This window comes from Phyllopteryx taeniolatus, chromosome 5 (assembly GCF_024500385.1).
Source record: "Phyllopteryx taeniolatus isolate TA_2022b chromosome 5, UOR_Ptae_1.2, whole genome shotgun sequence".
Lineage (NCBI taxonomy): Eukaryota > Metazoa > Chordata > Actinopteri > Syngnathiformes > Syngnathidae > Phyllopteryx > Phyllopteryx taeniolatus.
Window position 1 is genome coordinate 3967449 of NC_084506.1, and position 16257 is coordinate 3983705.

Consider the following 16257-nt stretch of genomic DNA (forward strand, 5'->3'; position numbering starts at 1 on the left):
AGCGTCTCACCTGCCATCTGCCAGTGGATTTACAGCTTCCTGACGGGCAGGACACAGCAGGTGAGGCTGGGGGAGGCCACCTCATCCAACCACAGCATCAGCACTGGGGCGCCCCAAGGTTGTGTCCTCTCTCCGCTGCTCTTCTCTACACGAACACTGCACCTTAGCGCACCCGGCTGTCAAACTCCTCAAGTTTGCAGATGACACCACTGTCTTTAGCCTCATCAAGGACGGTGACGAGTTGGCGTATCGACAGGAAGTGGAGCGGCTGGAGCTGCGGTGCGGCCGACACAACCTGGAGCTGAACACACTCAAGACTGTAGACATGATTGTGGACTTCAAGAGGCATCCTTCGCCACAGCTGCCCCTCACGCTGTCCAGCTGCCTTGTGTCAACCGTCGAGACCTTCAAGTTCCTGGGAATTACAGTTTCTCAGGACCTGAAATGGGCGATCAACATCAACTCCGTCCTCAAAAAGGCCCAGCAGAGGATGTACTTCCTGTGACTTCTGAGAAAGCACGGCCTGCCACGGGAGCTGCTGAGGCAGTTCTACACAGCGGTCATCGAATCAGTCCTGTGTTCTTCCTGCTACAAAAAAGGACAAACTCCGACTGCAACGGACAATTAAAACTGCTGAAAGGATAGTTGGTACCCCCCTACCCACCCTTGAGGACTTGCACATTGTCCTTATCGCACTACTCGGTTGAAGTGTCGGCGCCCTTTGCACAATGGTCATTGCACCAGACTATTGCAATATTAGTCTTTCGAACTGCTAGAGGACTCTGCATCGTTTTGCACAATTGTAAAAAAAAAAAAAAAAAAAAAAACCACAAAAAATTTTTTTTACTGGCATTACCAGACAACTAGCAACCCTTTATTGCTCAGTGACTGTTTTTTTGTCAATGTCTTTATGTCTCAAAAGTGTTCTCTGTCAATTGACTGTCTGTTGTCGTACTAGAGCGGCTCCAATTACCGGAGACAAATTCCTTGTGTGTTTTTTGGACATACTTGAAAAATAAAGATGATTCTGATTCTGAAAATGGAGCAAGATAGTAACCTGAGATAGTGCTCATGAGTAGGTTACATTTTTTATTTAGCTTTTTAGGTTGTGCCTATTCTAGTTTGCACAATACATACAAATGTAAATCCCTCTCTTACATTTCTTCTTAAGCAAAGCACTATCTCAAGTGCTTAGTAGCAGTTATAAGAAGTCCATTGTTCCACAAGCACTGAGCAAGAGGCCTACTAATGCTATTTCACCAAAAAGCAAAAGCAAAAGTTGATATTTTAACATTCTTGTCAGCTCGCTTTGATAATTACACGTTTGAAAACCAGTCAATCCCACCACTCACCACAAGTTTCCACCAGGGAACAACGGTTTCTTATGCCCCTGTGGAAAAAATAACAGAAATACTATTCTGTATTTGAATGGATATTCATATTGTCAACATCATACAAGGAAATGAAACAAAAAATACACACAAACTGTGATTTCTCTTTTTTGTGTGTGTGATTACATTGCATACTGTTTATTGGTACAAAGTCTAAAATACATTGCATACGACAGATGCTCAGAAGCAATTAAAACCCCTGCAACTTCTGTCTAATGATTGTGTTAGGCGCAAAATGCCACAGACATTACCTTTGGTTATACAGTGCAGCTCAACCCTCTGAAGCATTGATTTGCATAAACAGGATAATCATTTTCAAACAGAGAAAAAAGAATTTTTTAATATTGGTAGTAATATACACAATTATAAAATATAAAAAACAAAAGCGAAATTTAGAGACCCAAGCTTAGGAAAGGACGGTACTGCTTGCTGAAGGATGACCAAAATCATAAAAACCAAATAGAGTACAACCAAATAGAGTACAGACAATCCAGTAAAAGAATCATTAAAAATGCCTAAACATGATTTGCTTCAGTTGTTGAGGAGCAGCATCTGTCAGGGTAAACAACACCAAATACCTTGTACATTTTGACACAGGCACAGATGTAAAAGAGCAGTATGGCAGAGTCAGAATCGCAAGCTTTTAGCAACAGAGAAACTATGTTGTATGCATTTTTTTATTATTTTTTTCCATTTATCTGTGTTGAATGGTTAGTAAATATTGCATTGTCTGGATTGAAATAATAACCAATAAAATGAACTCAGTTGATACATTTTAATCCTCTAATTTGGGGGAGGGGTGGATGAGTTTTGGGTTACATCATAAGAATACAGGTATTCACCAGATACAAAGGTGACTATAAAAATGTTATCACAGATACTGTGGGTTTAAGGATAGGAATATGTCTTGGTCAGAATCTTTCAAGATGTGCAATAATTTAAGTTACATCTACAAAAATATATATTAACAATTTAAAATTGTGAAAAACTGGTCAGGTTATCGTGGTGTAATCAAGAAAATATAAATTGTATCAACATTTGGAAAAAATGATCATAGGGAACCACAATATGAGCTACTGACATCGTTCACATGCATTTACATATGCAAGTGATTTAAAGAATTATAATTCATTTGCTGTACATAGTGGGTATGTTGGTGTTTCAAAAATTCAATCGTTTTGACAAAAATGACAAAAAATTGTCAAAACTTAGGAAAATCACTTTGGGTCATGGGCCAAAGATTTCAAGCACAAACAAACACAAATTGTGAATGTTTTTAAATCAAACTTTCGACCCGTACACAAAAGAAATCTCAGTGGGGGCTTACAGTTAAATACAATACAGACAAATAAAAGTGGCACCAATTTTTAGGTGAGATGATTTCTATTCAGGTGACTTTCAATAGACGATTGTTGGATATTTGCAGTCTTATAGATATTCTTTCTATAATCAAAGATTAGGATATACACGCACTCATTTATTAAGTGTGCGTACGCCTAGAATTGTACGTCAAGCATGCATACAAACACTCCCACGCAAAGTATGACATTTATCAACTTGGACTTGCAGGAGAGTGGGGACTTTTGCGGCATTTCGCAAGCAACACTATAAGATGAATCATTCCGGCAGTGCTGGATGGAATTAATTCCCAATTTAGATCCAATTCTTACAAAGACATCAAAAACAAGCCGAAATTAAACAAGGACTTCCCAACGATAGTTGGAGCCACAGATTGCGCCCATATTTCAATGAAAGCACTGTCACACAATGAATTCAGCTAAGTGAACAGGAAAGGATTTCTTTCAATCAATGCACAAATAATCTGTGATTCACATCGCTTGGAGGAATGCAAGATTCATTGATGCTACAGAAGAGCTCTGTGGATGTGGGCCTCCAAACAGGAGCTAAGGATAGCTAGCTGGACGTACTGTATAATAATAATGCTTGCAATACAGGTACCTCCAGTTAATTAAAGATAATTCTTGTTTGTGGGCTGTCATATTTTTTAGCATTGAGTTTGATGTCAAACTTTTTTTTTTCCCCCGAGACTGCACTTTTCTATGGTCCAACAGAATTAACAGCAACGTCCATTCTCCCATGTCATTTTCTTCCCCTTTTGTTGGTAACACCCTGCATTAATTGAGCCAAACAGTGTTTCATGGTTTGTTTCCACTTCAATGTCGGTCTCGGAGATATTCATTTTCTCCGCCTTCTTTGCCATGACTTTGACGAGGGAAGTAGTAGAGCCGCACATTCTTATTGCTGCTACCATAGATGGTGAATTGGAGGCGTTTCTCAATGCAAATTAGGCTAAACGTGTACAAGTGTGGCACTTTAGAACGTGGAATTTCATCATCTCATCATTTTTCATCCATTTTCTACCGCTTATGCGAGGTCGGTTCGCGGGGGCAGTAGCTTTAGCAGGCACGCCCAGACTTCCTTCTCCCCAGCCACTTCATCCAGCTCGTCCGGGGGGATCCAGAGACGTTCCCAGGCCAGGCGGGAAACACAGTCTCTCCAGCGTGTCCTGGGTGGTCCCCGGGGTCTCCTCCCGGTGGGACGTGCTCGGTACACCTCACTGGGGAGGCGTCGAGGAGGCATCCTAATCAGATGCCCAAATCACCTCATCTGGATCCCCTCAATGCGGAGGAGCAGCAGCTCTTTGAGCCCATCCCAGATGACCGAGCTTCTCACTCTATCTCTAAGGGGGAGCCCAGACACCCTGTGTAGGAAACTCATTTATGCCGCTTGTATCCGGGATCTTGTTCTTTCGGTCACGACCCACAGCTCATGACAATAGGTGCGGGTAGGAACGTAAATCGACCGGTAAATAGACAGCTTTGCCTTAGCTCCTTCTTCACCACAAAAGACAGATACAAAGTCCGCATCACTGCAGACGCTGCACCGATACGCCTGATGATCTCCCGTTCCATAATTCGCTCACTCGTGAGCATGACTCCAAGATAATTGAACTCCTCTACTTGGGGCAGGATCTCATCCCCGACCTGGAGAGGGCACGCCACCCTTTTCCGACTGAGGACCATGGTCTCAGATTTGGAGGTGCTGATTTTCATCCCAGTGGCTTCGCACTCCGCTATGAACCACTCCAGTGAGAGTTGGAGATCAAGACTTGTTGAAGCCAACAGAACCACATCATCTGCAAAAAGCAGAGATGCACTAATGAGGCCACCAAACCGGACCCCCTTTATGCTGCTCCTAGAAATGCTGTCCATAAAAGTTATGAACAGAATCGGTGACAAAGGGCAGCCTTGATGGAGTCCAACTCTCACCGGAAACGGGTCTGACTTACTGCCAGCAATGCAGACCAAACTCTGACACTGGGACCGAATAGCCCGTATCAGGGGGTTCGGTACCCCATACTCCCGAAGCACCCCCCACAGGACTCCCCAAGGGACACGGTCGAACGCCTTCTCCATGTGGAATTCATCAAAAGAAATTATACTGGTATGTGTACGACAGGTGTCCGCACTTTTGATGAATACGGATTTTGTTGTACTTACATTCTAAATTTCAGTCTTACGAACGAACTTAGAACCTGTGCTATGCATTCTTGAGACCCCAGGAGTTTGGGAAAGTGACCTTCTTTAGGGAACATTTCTGTTTTCTGCTCAGCCCCGGCCTCCTCTAAAGTCCTCTGGCGTCCCTCGGGCAGAACACCTCACGTTTTGAAAACCTTCAATATTTATAATGGGCTTGTGATTAAATTCAATCAAGTTTTGAAAGAGTTAAGGTTGGTGGTACTAGCCGCTTTACTAATTAGGTCCACTGAACAACTTCAATCATGGACAACCAGATGACCATTATATAATTCACAATGAAGACTGGAGAAGATCCCAATTACGTAATGCAATGATGCCTCTGTGACAAATGAACAAAAATCAGCCATTTGAAACCAATGAAGCAAGCTTTTTGATCCAGAAATAGTGGGAGGAGGCCATATAAGAAAGATTATGGGACTCATAGCAAATGAGAATTGTTTGCCTCTAATAACTAAAATCATAAAAAACACGAGTGCCTCGATATGGCATCTATATAAGAGCCTGAGGAAATTATGGAATAATGGTAACACAAATGGCGGCACGGTTGGCCGACTGGTTAGAGCGTCAGCCTCACAGTTCTGAGGACCCGGGTTCAATCCCCGGCCCCGCCTGTGTGGAGTTTGCATGTTCTCCCCGTGCCTGTGTGGGTTTTCTCCGGGCACTCCAGTTTCCTCCCACATCCCAAAAACATGCATGAATTGGAGACTCTAAATTGCCCGTAGGCATGACTGTGAGTGCGAATGGTTGTTTGTTCCTATGTGCCCTGCGATTGGCTGGCAACCAGTTCCCCGCCTCCTGCCCGATGACAGCTGGGATAGGCTCCAGCACGCCCGCGACCCTAGTGAGGAGAAGCGGCTCAGAAAATGGATGGATGGATGGGTAACACAAATCTATTAACAGGTATGTAATATCGAGTAATATTGAACCTGAAGTTAGGAAGGCAGACTCTAAATTGAAAGTCTGAATGGTTTATTTATACGCGGTTGGCTGGTGATGAGGGCGACTGGTTAGCACATATACCTCACAGCCTCTCACCCAGAGTCAGCTGGGATAGGTTCAGCACGCCCGCGACCCTAGTGAAGTTAAGCGGTACAGAAAATGGATGGATGGATGGGCTGGTGATGAGTTCAGACTGTACCCTGCTTCTCGCCTAATGTCAGCTGGGATATGCTCCAGCTCAACTGAGACCCTAAAGGAGTGAAGGGGTATAGAAAATGCATAGATGGAAGTAAGGTAGGTCATACTTGGTCATACAAACAACATCTTAAAAAGCTCAGGTCAAATTTGATGGCAGCGAGTCATGCTAATAAAAACTATTTAGATGCCACAATAAGTGTAATACTGTTTGTACAAGTTTTAAAGCATAAAAACCTATTGTTTGAAGAATAAAAAATGGACTTAATTAAAAGAGAGAAGCGTGTTTGCCAGACAGCAGGCACACAAGCAAGCAGCCACAAGCACGAGAAAGACAAACACACAAACATATTCGCTTTATTTGCATAGTCTCGGCATGTTGAACTGCATACTGACTCTAAAAGTCTTCTTTTGTCACTTTCTGATATAAAAAAAATTAAAAAAATTAAACAAGCCTAAAGTACACTGGAAGGCTGCACTGGAATGCTAGGCAAAGAAGTGGGGTATTTACACATCAGACATCCACTGTTTATTGATTGTCTAAAATCCTTCATTATAACCTTTATATTTTTAAATAGTAAAACTTAAATGTTAGTAGGATGAGGTCATCTAACCATTCACATCATATTGGGCCATATTTTCCAGTTCACGCATAAGTCCTTTTATACACGCCTTGACTTGAGCACTTTTCATCTAGACGGATTCTCCTGTCCAGACTTCAGACACCCCCATCACGCCTAAGCTGGTAATGAATGCGGAAACACCAAAGAGGCGTGATTCATTGACAGCTGAGGCTGCGTGCAAATCCTGGAATGTGTACTTTTCCTTAGACTTGTTGTGAATGTAAAATCTGTGAAAAATATAAAGCAACCTTTAAATTTGAAAATACCATTCAGAACGTGGAGACCGCTCCGGCTACACTTTGAAGGTAAGTATGTTATCTTATTTTGAATGAAATAAATCTAATAACAATAATTGAATGAAATAATTATATTAATAGTTTGCTGATGACTAAATATATGTTTTGGGGGCCCATCAATACAAATACAAAACACGGTGTTCCTACCATGCTCTCGATCGGGTGTCCCAAACCTTTGTTTTGCCACAGACCAGTTTCATATATTTTGAGAGACAGCCATAGAAACAATTTGAAAAAATATTAAATATACAACTCACCATTACGATGAATGTGGTTCTTGTAATTAATGGGAGTCCTGCACATGTTTCTTGTCAACATGCCAGTGCCATCTAAAAAACTCCAATGTTTTGTCTTTTAATGCCGGCAGGGAACATGTTTTAAGTGGATTCGGTCCTTGCAGTTGTAGGTGAGCATCGTAAACAAATGGTGAAAAAAAGTGTGCTACCGCAGATATTCTCTGCTAGTAAATATCACAACACAACAACGCTGTAATCACCGACTTACAATGCCTCTTTGATGAAATGTCTTTTTAATCAGCCTCTGTGTGGCCACGCATAGTGGTTGGAGACCCCAGATCGAGATTTAAATATATATAAAAAAAATAAATCATGACAGTGGCAGTTAAAATACACTTGATCTTTCAATATTATTAATACTTGGCATATATTGTAACTGCATCCAAACTTCAAGTGCAATATGATTTTGCACCTTCCAAGGACGCTTGACATACTACAGACTCTCAAGTGCGTAAAAATGCGAAATGTGCATAAGTCGACTAGAGAATACGCGCGAGTCCAGATTTGATAGGGAATGCCCCAACCAGAGTGCATATCTGGCTGGACGGTGCGTAAATGACAGACATTACTCGATGGGTGAACCATCGCAGTCAGTGTGCGACTGCGTGCCATGGGATATTCAACGTGAGAATATGGCCCATAGTGTCTTTAATGTTCACTAAACTAATCACTGGAATGATAAAAGCTTTTTTAATTGATAAAGCCAGAGAACCTCAAGTAAAGTGCTACTTTATGACTTGACCTAGCAATAAAGCTGCTGTGGGAAGGAAAGGAGAAAATGGAAGCAAAGGCACATTTTTATGAAGGGGGTGGGCGGTGGTGGGATTCATTCCTGTGCTGTCAGTTCTGAGTGAACTGTGAAGCTGTGAAGATTTTCAAGGATATCACCATCATGGGGGATTAGTCCATGGTGTGCCTGAGCTCGTTGGTGAACAGGTCACTCAGGTTGATGTCACTTCATGTGAGCAGGCCCATACGAGTGAGTTTGGCCGAAAGGAAAGCATGGAGCACAAATACAACTGGCTTTGGACCAGAGTGGAGGTCAAATACCTAAACGGAGAACAACAAAAGGACAGAATATGGGAGAAAGGTTACTAGTAGATTGTGGATTAATCACATATTGAAGCAGTTGAGACGAAATAGAGTGAACTACTTGGCTGCAACCAGTTTCCCGCTATCCCCTTATGCAAAGGTGGTGTTCCGCCTCTCCGATACTGATACTGAGTGACAAATAAACAACGAAGTAAAATGTTTGCCTCTTATTTGGAGAGTGTGTTTTGTTATCTTAAATTATTCACAGTACGAGTGTGATGGGTAGAATGATGCATGCAGTGCATGTTGGGTGCTCGAGTTTGTTTGCCCTATACAGTACATCGCAGGACCTTGCAATCTGACTATTGGGCACGCGCACAATGCCATGATGATGATCAAACAATATATTGTGCAGCCCTAGTCAGAAGCCCGCAAATTTGTGGGCAAACAAAGCCCCTCCCATATCAGCGCTTTCTTTGATAGGCAGTGTGATAAATCTAAATAAATAAAGATAAAGCTAATGTAGAGGGGAAAAAAACACTATATTTTCTGCCACATAAATTGAATTTAAAAATACGGAAAAAAACAATAATTTTGTTGATCACTGACTTTCCCAAAAGCTGATCAAGGAAAATTCAAAGAAAAGCCCATCTTTAGTATTTACCCTTTCTTGCATTTTCAAAAATACTTAACTGTATATGATTTTCTATAGTCTGTCTTAGGGATGTCCTGATAAAACGTTTTTCAGATCCGATACCGATATTGCAGCCTTGAGTTTTGGCTGATACCGATATCGGTCCGATCTGATATAAGCAATAATCATAGATATTTTATTTATTTTGTAGTATGGAATGTTGGAAAAGGCTTGATCAAGTGGTAAACAGAGAACAATAATCAGCAAAAGTTGGTATGAGAAAAACTGACGCCTTGATTATTCATCAATGGGTTACATAAAGTAACTTTTAATATGGGAATGTACTACAATTGAAAATAAATAATATATTACAAAAATCTGAAAAATAACTTAAATAAAACCGATAACAAAAAATATATATTTTAGACATAAAATATATATTTTACACATAAAATATATATTTTACACATAACATAACCACGATTTAACTTAAACATAAGCATATTGTACAATTGAATAGATTAAAAAAAATAATTTAGAAAACCTTGAAAAATAACCAATAAATAAATATAAATTAAACTTTTAAAGTGAAAAATAATTCAAGTTCAATTCAGTTATTTTTTTTACTGTCAGTATATGGTGGGAACAGCATTTGGTTTCTCCACAGGTGCGGCAAAGGAATAATGTACAGTGAGGCTTTCGGTGCTCGTACTGGCCCTGTTTGCGTGTGCCTTGATGAAATTGTGTTAAACAAATAAAAACAGAATACAATGATTTGAAAATCATGTTCAACCTATATTTAACTGAATACACTACAAAGACAAGATATTTAATGTTCAAACTATAAATGTTATTGTTTTTAGCAAATAATCATTAACTTAATTTAATGAATGCAAAACGTTCCAAAAAAGCTGGGACAGGTGCCAAAAAAGAGAAAGTTGACGAATGCTCATCAAACACCTGTTTGGAACATCCCACAGGTCAACAGGCTAATTGGGAACAGGTGGGTGCCATGATTGAGTATAAAAGGAGCTTCCTTGAATTGCGCAGTCATTCACAAGCAAAGATGGGGCGAGGTTCACCTCTTTGTGAACAAGTGCGTGAGAAAATAGTCGAACAGTTTCAGGACAATGTTCCTCAACGTACAATTGCAAGGAATTTAGGGATTTCATCATCTACGCTCCATAATATCATCAAAAGGTTCAGAGAATCTGGAGAAATCATTGCATGTTAGCGGCAAGGCCGAAAACCAACATTGTGTAAAGGATATCACCACACAGGCTCGAAACACTTCAGAAAACCAATGTCAGTAAATACAGTTCGGCGCTACATCCGTAAGTGCAACTTGAAACTTTACTATGCAAAGCAAAAGCCATTTATCAACAACACCCAGAAACGCCGCCGGCTTCTCTGGGCCCGAGCTCATCTAAGATGGACTGATGCAAAGTGGAAAAGTATTCTGTGGTCCGACGAGCCCACATTTCAAATTGCTTTTAGAAATTGTGGACGTTGTGTCGTCCGGGCCAAAGAGGAAAAGAACCATCCGGACGCAAAGTTATGGACGCAACGTTCAAAAGCCAGCATCTGTGATGGTATGGGGCTGTGTTAGTGCCAATGGCGTGGGTAACTTACACATCTGTGAAGGCACCATTAATGCTGAAAGGTACATACATATATGTTTGGAGAAACATGCTGCCATCCAAGCAACGTCTTTTTCATGGATGCCCCCTGCTTATTTCAGCAAGACAATGCCAACCCACATTCTGCATGTGTTACAACAGCGTGGCTTCGTAGTAAAAGAGTACGGGTACTAGACTGGCCTGGCTGCAGTCCAGACCTGTCTCCCATTGAAAATGTGTGGCGCATTATGAATCGTAGAATACGACAACGGAGACCCCGGACTGTTGAACAGCTGAAGTTGTACATCAAGCAAGAATGGGAAAGAATTCCACCTACAAAGCTTCAACAATTAGTGTCCTCAGTTCCCAAACGTTTATTGAATGTTGTTAAAAGAAAAGGTGATGTAACACAGTGCTAAACATGACCCTGTCCCAGATTTTTTGGAACATGTTGCAACCATAAAATTCTAAGTTAATGATTATTTGCTAAAAACAATCAAGTTTATCAGTTTGAACATTAAATATCTTGTCTTTGTAGTCTATTCAACTAAATATAGGTCGAACATGATTTGCAAATCATTGTATTCTGTTTTTATTTATGTTCATGCTGGTGTGTGAGATATAGTTCGTCCCAACTGCATTGGAATTGGGGTTGTAGCAAGCCTATAATACCTGGCAAATACAGCACCTCCAAGTTGAATGCCTCAAACGTGATACAATGTGGCGTTGATAAGGGGTATTGTAATGCCGGTGTACTCGGTCATATAATGAATGTTACATTTCATCGGATGGGTGGGTGGGGGCCATTTTGGGCAAACCACAATTTATTTTAGGGGGCTGACGATCGTTTTGAGGGGGGTGGCTTGAGAAGTTTGTTGGGGGGCTTCAGCCCCTAAAGTAGGCCTAGCGAAACTACTGCTCCCCAAATAGTAACGCACAGAGACTAGGATAAGTAACTTTTCGGTTTGGAAATAGTACAGTGTTCCCTTGCCACTTCGCGCTTCAGGTTTTGTGGCTTCAGTGCTTCGCGGGTTTTTCCAAAATATTCATTAAAAAAATAAAAAATAAATAAAAAAATGCAGCCATATCGGCAGCCATATTGCGGAAAGACGTGTTGTTTCATGTTGATGCGCGCGAGAGAAGGTTTCCCTGCATGCCAAACAAAGAGATGAGTTGACTCAGAGGCTTTGTACATGCCTGTACTGTACAGGCACTCATACAAGGCGCGTGATTGGTTCCTGGCGCAACATGAGAGCATGAGTGGATTTATCCCGTGAGCTGATTGGCTGCGCATCATCGCAGCCTCACCCAGCATCTTCCCTTGTTGCGTCTCACCAGTCTCGTCCACGCTGTTGTGTGCGCAATAACTTTTTTTGTTTAAGCGATATTTTTTTGATTAGTTAAGCAAGACCTTACAATGCCGCCGAAGAGCTGTGCCCCTGCAAAAGCTTCCTCCGGGGCGCCCAAGAGGAAGAAGAAGATGATGACCATCACCGAAAAAGTTAAACATTTAGATTTGATCAGGGGGCAGAAGTTATGCATCTGTGGCACGCCATTACGGCGTGAATGAATCTACAGTGCGGTACATAAAGAAAGAGGAAGCAAACATCCACGAAACTGCTTCAATAACCTTCAATAAGGACGCAAAATGTGTGGTAACTCCGCGTAATAAGAGAATTGTGAAAATGGAAGATGCATTGGCATTGTGGATTGCTGATTGCAGGGAAAATGACAGTGAGTTTGGACAGTAATATTATCAGGACAAAGGCCAAAGCTCTCTACGACCAAATCTTGCCCGATGACGACAATGAAGAGGCTGAAGAAGGTGCTGACGAACCTCAAGCCAGTACTAGCGCTGCCAGGAGTGATTCGCCTCCTCGACGACGAGGCTTTTCAGCCAGCAAAGACTGGTTCGAAAAATTTCAAAAAAGATACGGCCTCAGAAGCGTGCCTCTGTATGGTCTGTATTCGCCTCTCTCAGAAGGCAATGTTGATGAATGTTAATTACTGTATAATAAATGTTAATTACTGTATTAGGTTTTATAATGAATACACATACACATCCACAAAAACTCCTGGGGGGGGGGGGCAAAACCTACTTTGCGGTTTTTCACCTTTCGCGGGGGGTTCTGGTCCCCATTAACCGTGAAAAACGAGGGAACACTAACATTAGATTATTTGTTACTGAAATATAAGTATTGGAGTAGAGCATTACTGGCAACACTGGTCACAACTTACCATTTCTCCCTCAGGACCCCCAAAATCAAGGTAAAGGCTGCGTATTCCATCATCTGCAGACATTTTGAGTTTTTCATAGGGGTATCTGAACAGCACGGCTCTACTAGCTGGGTTGGCTGGTTCTCTTGTCACAGTAAAGCCTTTCTCATAGTGCAGTGTCAGCCGGACATCTTGTCTGTTCAGTGTGCAGCCTGGAGGATACATGGAATAATCACAGTTAGTGGAGGTTAGTGAGTAGAAATGTGAGTAGGATGTATTCAACTTACATTACTATTGGCAAGGATAACACAACATGCAGCGTTTCTTCCATATACTGTATCGATACTGAATAAAGTCCTGTGTATTTGTGTAGCAGCAGGATGAGGAAGTAAAAATAGTCCGAAGCCAAAATTATTGCACTGAAAGTAAACTGTCTCCTTTGCTGGCGTAAGTCTCGAATGCTTTTTTTTTTTTTTTAGATACTGCAGTGTACATGTGTGAAAGATTGTGAACATAAGTTATCAAATGACCACGCACACACGCGCGCACACCTACTGACCTGCTGACCATGACTATATTCTGGGATGTTTTTATACTTGTGTTTTCATCCTCTCATACCATGTAATGTAACCGCCCACCAAATGTTAATAAAAAGAGTTGCGCAAGGACAGGCACCTCAGAGGAGTTGGGAAAGATAAGCACGGTTGCTTGTTCTTGTAGCTGCTCTCACTTTGCAAAGTTAAGTATTTGACTCATGTTGTGATTCTTTCTTCAGTCTCGTTCCTTGGTGTGAGCGTGTTGGTTAAAATAACCCTTACAACATGGCTCAGAGTCAACCCTCAATTGAAATAACTGATTAAAGTATAATAAAGAAGAAAATACTGAAAATGACCTAAGGGACATCAGATTTAATTTTTTTAGTTGCAACTGAATTATATTTTAAAAAATGAAAAAAAACATACTCATGACACTGGCCTGGACGAATATGATTCTACCCTCAATTATTGTTGTACCACCTTTAGAGGCAATCACTGTCATTTACCTATTTCTGTAACTCAGACTTGTGTACCTGTTGACAGGGATTTGAACTCAACAACTGGAAAACCCTTCTACCCATGTATAATGCATTTTTACAATGCATGATTTTGCTTCTACACATGATGAAAACGAAGTATTATCTGTGTAGTGGACACACCATGAAAAAATGACACCCAGCACCCCAGTCTCTGGCGAGACTCGCTCTTCCCACCGAGATAGGCGACGACGGAGTGGCGAGACGTAACTTCACATACAGACGCTAAATGAATCAGCAGCCATAACAACAGAAGCAAGACACAGACATTTGCTTTGGCATGCCGACGTTAAGTGAATTACTAGCACCCGGAGCTTCAAATCGCAGACCAACGATACAGAGTTCGACCTAAGACGCTAAATTAATTAACTTCCACCGCCAGCCAGCCCGGAGGATTTCACTAACAAAGGCGCCTCCACCATGTTGGGTACCGTGCCACTTGGCCAGTAAAGCTGGGAGTTTGAACAGGCAACAGCGACACCCACAGGCGACAGAACGGCACTACAGACACGGACTCATGAATCACAGTCTGTATCGGACTTGGCTGGGAGTTATTATTTTACATGAACTTTACATGAACCCCACTAGTGACTGTATTGCTGCAAACTGGAATGTCTGATGTCGAATCTGTTGCCAACTGAACCAGATGAAATGTTTCACTCCACACCACACAAATGCCACATTGAAAATAGTAGTGTTCCTCAAAAATCACATAACATTTACAGTTACAGGTATTAAAGAGGATGAGCGTGGGACAATGCCAAGCGGGAAAATGGTCTCGTTATCTTAAATCCAATTATTAATATTTTATTCCACTGGTTTTAAACTACCAAATAATACCAAAATGGGAAATTAACACTCAGAGGTACTCCAGCCCCCCTTTTGGTCACGAAGGTGGTAAAGGAAGGCGGGAGGCGGTAAACCACCCCCTTCTGGCTCGCTTCAGCCATAAAAAGGCCGGAGCTATGCTCTCTGAGCGGGTCGTCTCACCCGACTAACTTGCCAATGACTGGCCCAGGCAGGACGGCCACCTCACCACGAGGTAACCAGGACACATTGGAGCATCCCCGACTGCAGAGCATTCTGCAAGCGCTCCGAGCTACCTTGTTTGTGGGCCTAAGCTCACCCCGCGGGAACGGAAGCGGGCACAACGCGCACGTTCCGAAAGTGTTGCGAGCCGAGACACCGGGCTCCTGCCGTCCTGCCTGGGAACTTTTTAGGCTCCTTTTTTTTTTTTTTTTTCTTCTTCCTTTCCGCCAAATCCACCTGAAGCACTTTATTTGAACACGTAATACTTCATTTGTATTTACTTGCTCTTATTTTGAAATTCACAGCCAGACTTTTCCATCCATCCATTTTCTGAGCCGCTTCTCTTCACTCGGGTCGCGGGCGTGCTGGAGCCTATCCCAGCTATCATCGGGCAGGAGGCGGGGTACACCCTGAACTGGTTGCCAGCCAATGGCAGGGCACATACAAACAAACAACCATTCGCACTCACATTCACACCTACGGGCAATTTAGAGTCTCCAATTCATGCATGTTTTTGGGATGTGGGAGGAAACCAGAGTGCCCGGAGAAAACCCACGCAGGCACAGGGAGAACATGCAAACTCCACACAGGCGGGGCCGGCGATTGAACCCCGGTCCTCAGAACTGTGAGGCTGACGCTCTAACCAGTCGTCCACCGTGCAGTCTAACTTGAATTCCATTTAAATAAAATTAAAGTTAAAACACTACTACTACTGGATGCACTGTATATACAGACCTTTCAGTGCCTGGTTCTAGTATCGTTAGCGCATATTCTCCCATGTGCTTAAGTAAGAAAGGCACACAGATTCTGCCGTTCACTTATGTAGGTAATATACGCACCCTCGTGCCAGCTATAGACTCTGAATGGAGCAACCCTGGAATGTGGGGGTTCACTGTCAAATCAACCGTGTACTCTGACGTCGACTTAAGCGCCTTCCTTGTTCCGCACTCTGGAGCCTGAAGTAAGTACAGCGCGCCAAGAGGGTGAAACATCATATGGTACTTGAAGTTTGGAGGAAAGCTAGCAAACATATTCAAATTGCTATTGTCACAAAGTTTTTTTTCTTTTTTTACCACCAATATTCACTGAAAAGTTGTTTATTAAATAAGTAATTTGTATGACAACAGGATGGCTAAACAAATACCTGTGGGGACGGCAGCACAACAACTATGGCAAAGGATTGTCAATCGGGATTTCTAGGGATGTTCACAATTTTACACTAGTTAAAGACAGGACACGGGCACCACAGAATGTACCGGTATTGTGTTTTATTGAATATACAGTACAGGAATTACAACCCCAATTCCAATAAAGTTGGGATGTTGTGTTAAACATAAATAAAAACAGAATACAA

At 42.0% G+C, this 16257-nt stretch overlaps 1 protein-coding gene across 1 annotated transcript in view; it reads right to left on the reverse strand.

Annotated features, from left to right (window-relative positions):
• Positions 1–1491: 1491 nt before the first annotated feature.
• sntb2 (syntrophin, beta 2) overlaps positions 1492–16257 on the reverse strand; it is a 66150-nt gene continuing 51384 nt past the window's right edge. Inside the window, exons 6-7 of the mRNA XM_061772602.1 lie at positions 12824–13014; positions 1492–8350 (exon numbers count right to left, since the gene is read on the reverse strand). Coding sequence (XP_061628586.1) covers positions 8258–8350; positions 12824–13014 — 284 coding nt within the window. The 3' untranslated portion in view covers positions 1492–8257. The remainder of the gene's footprint in view (positions 8351–12823; positions 13015–16257) is intronic.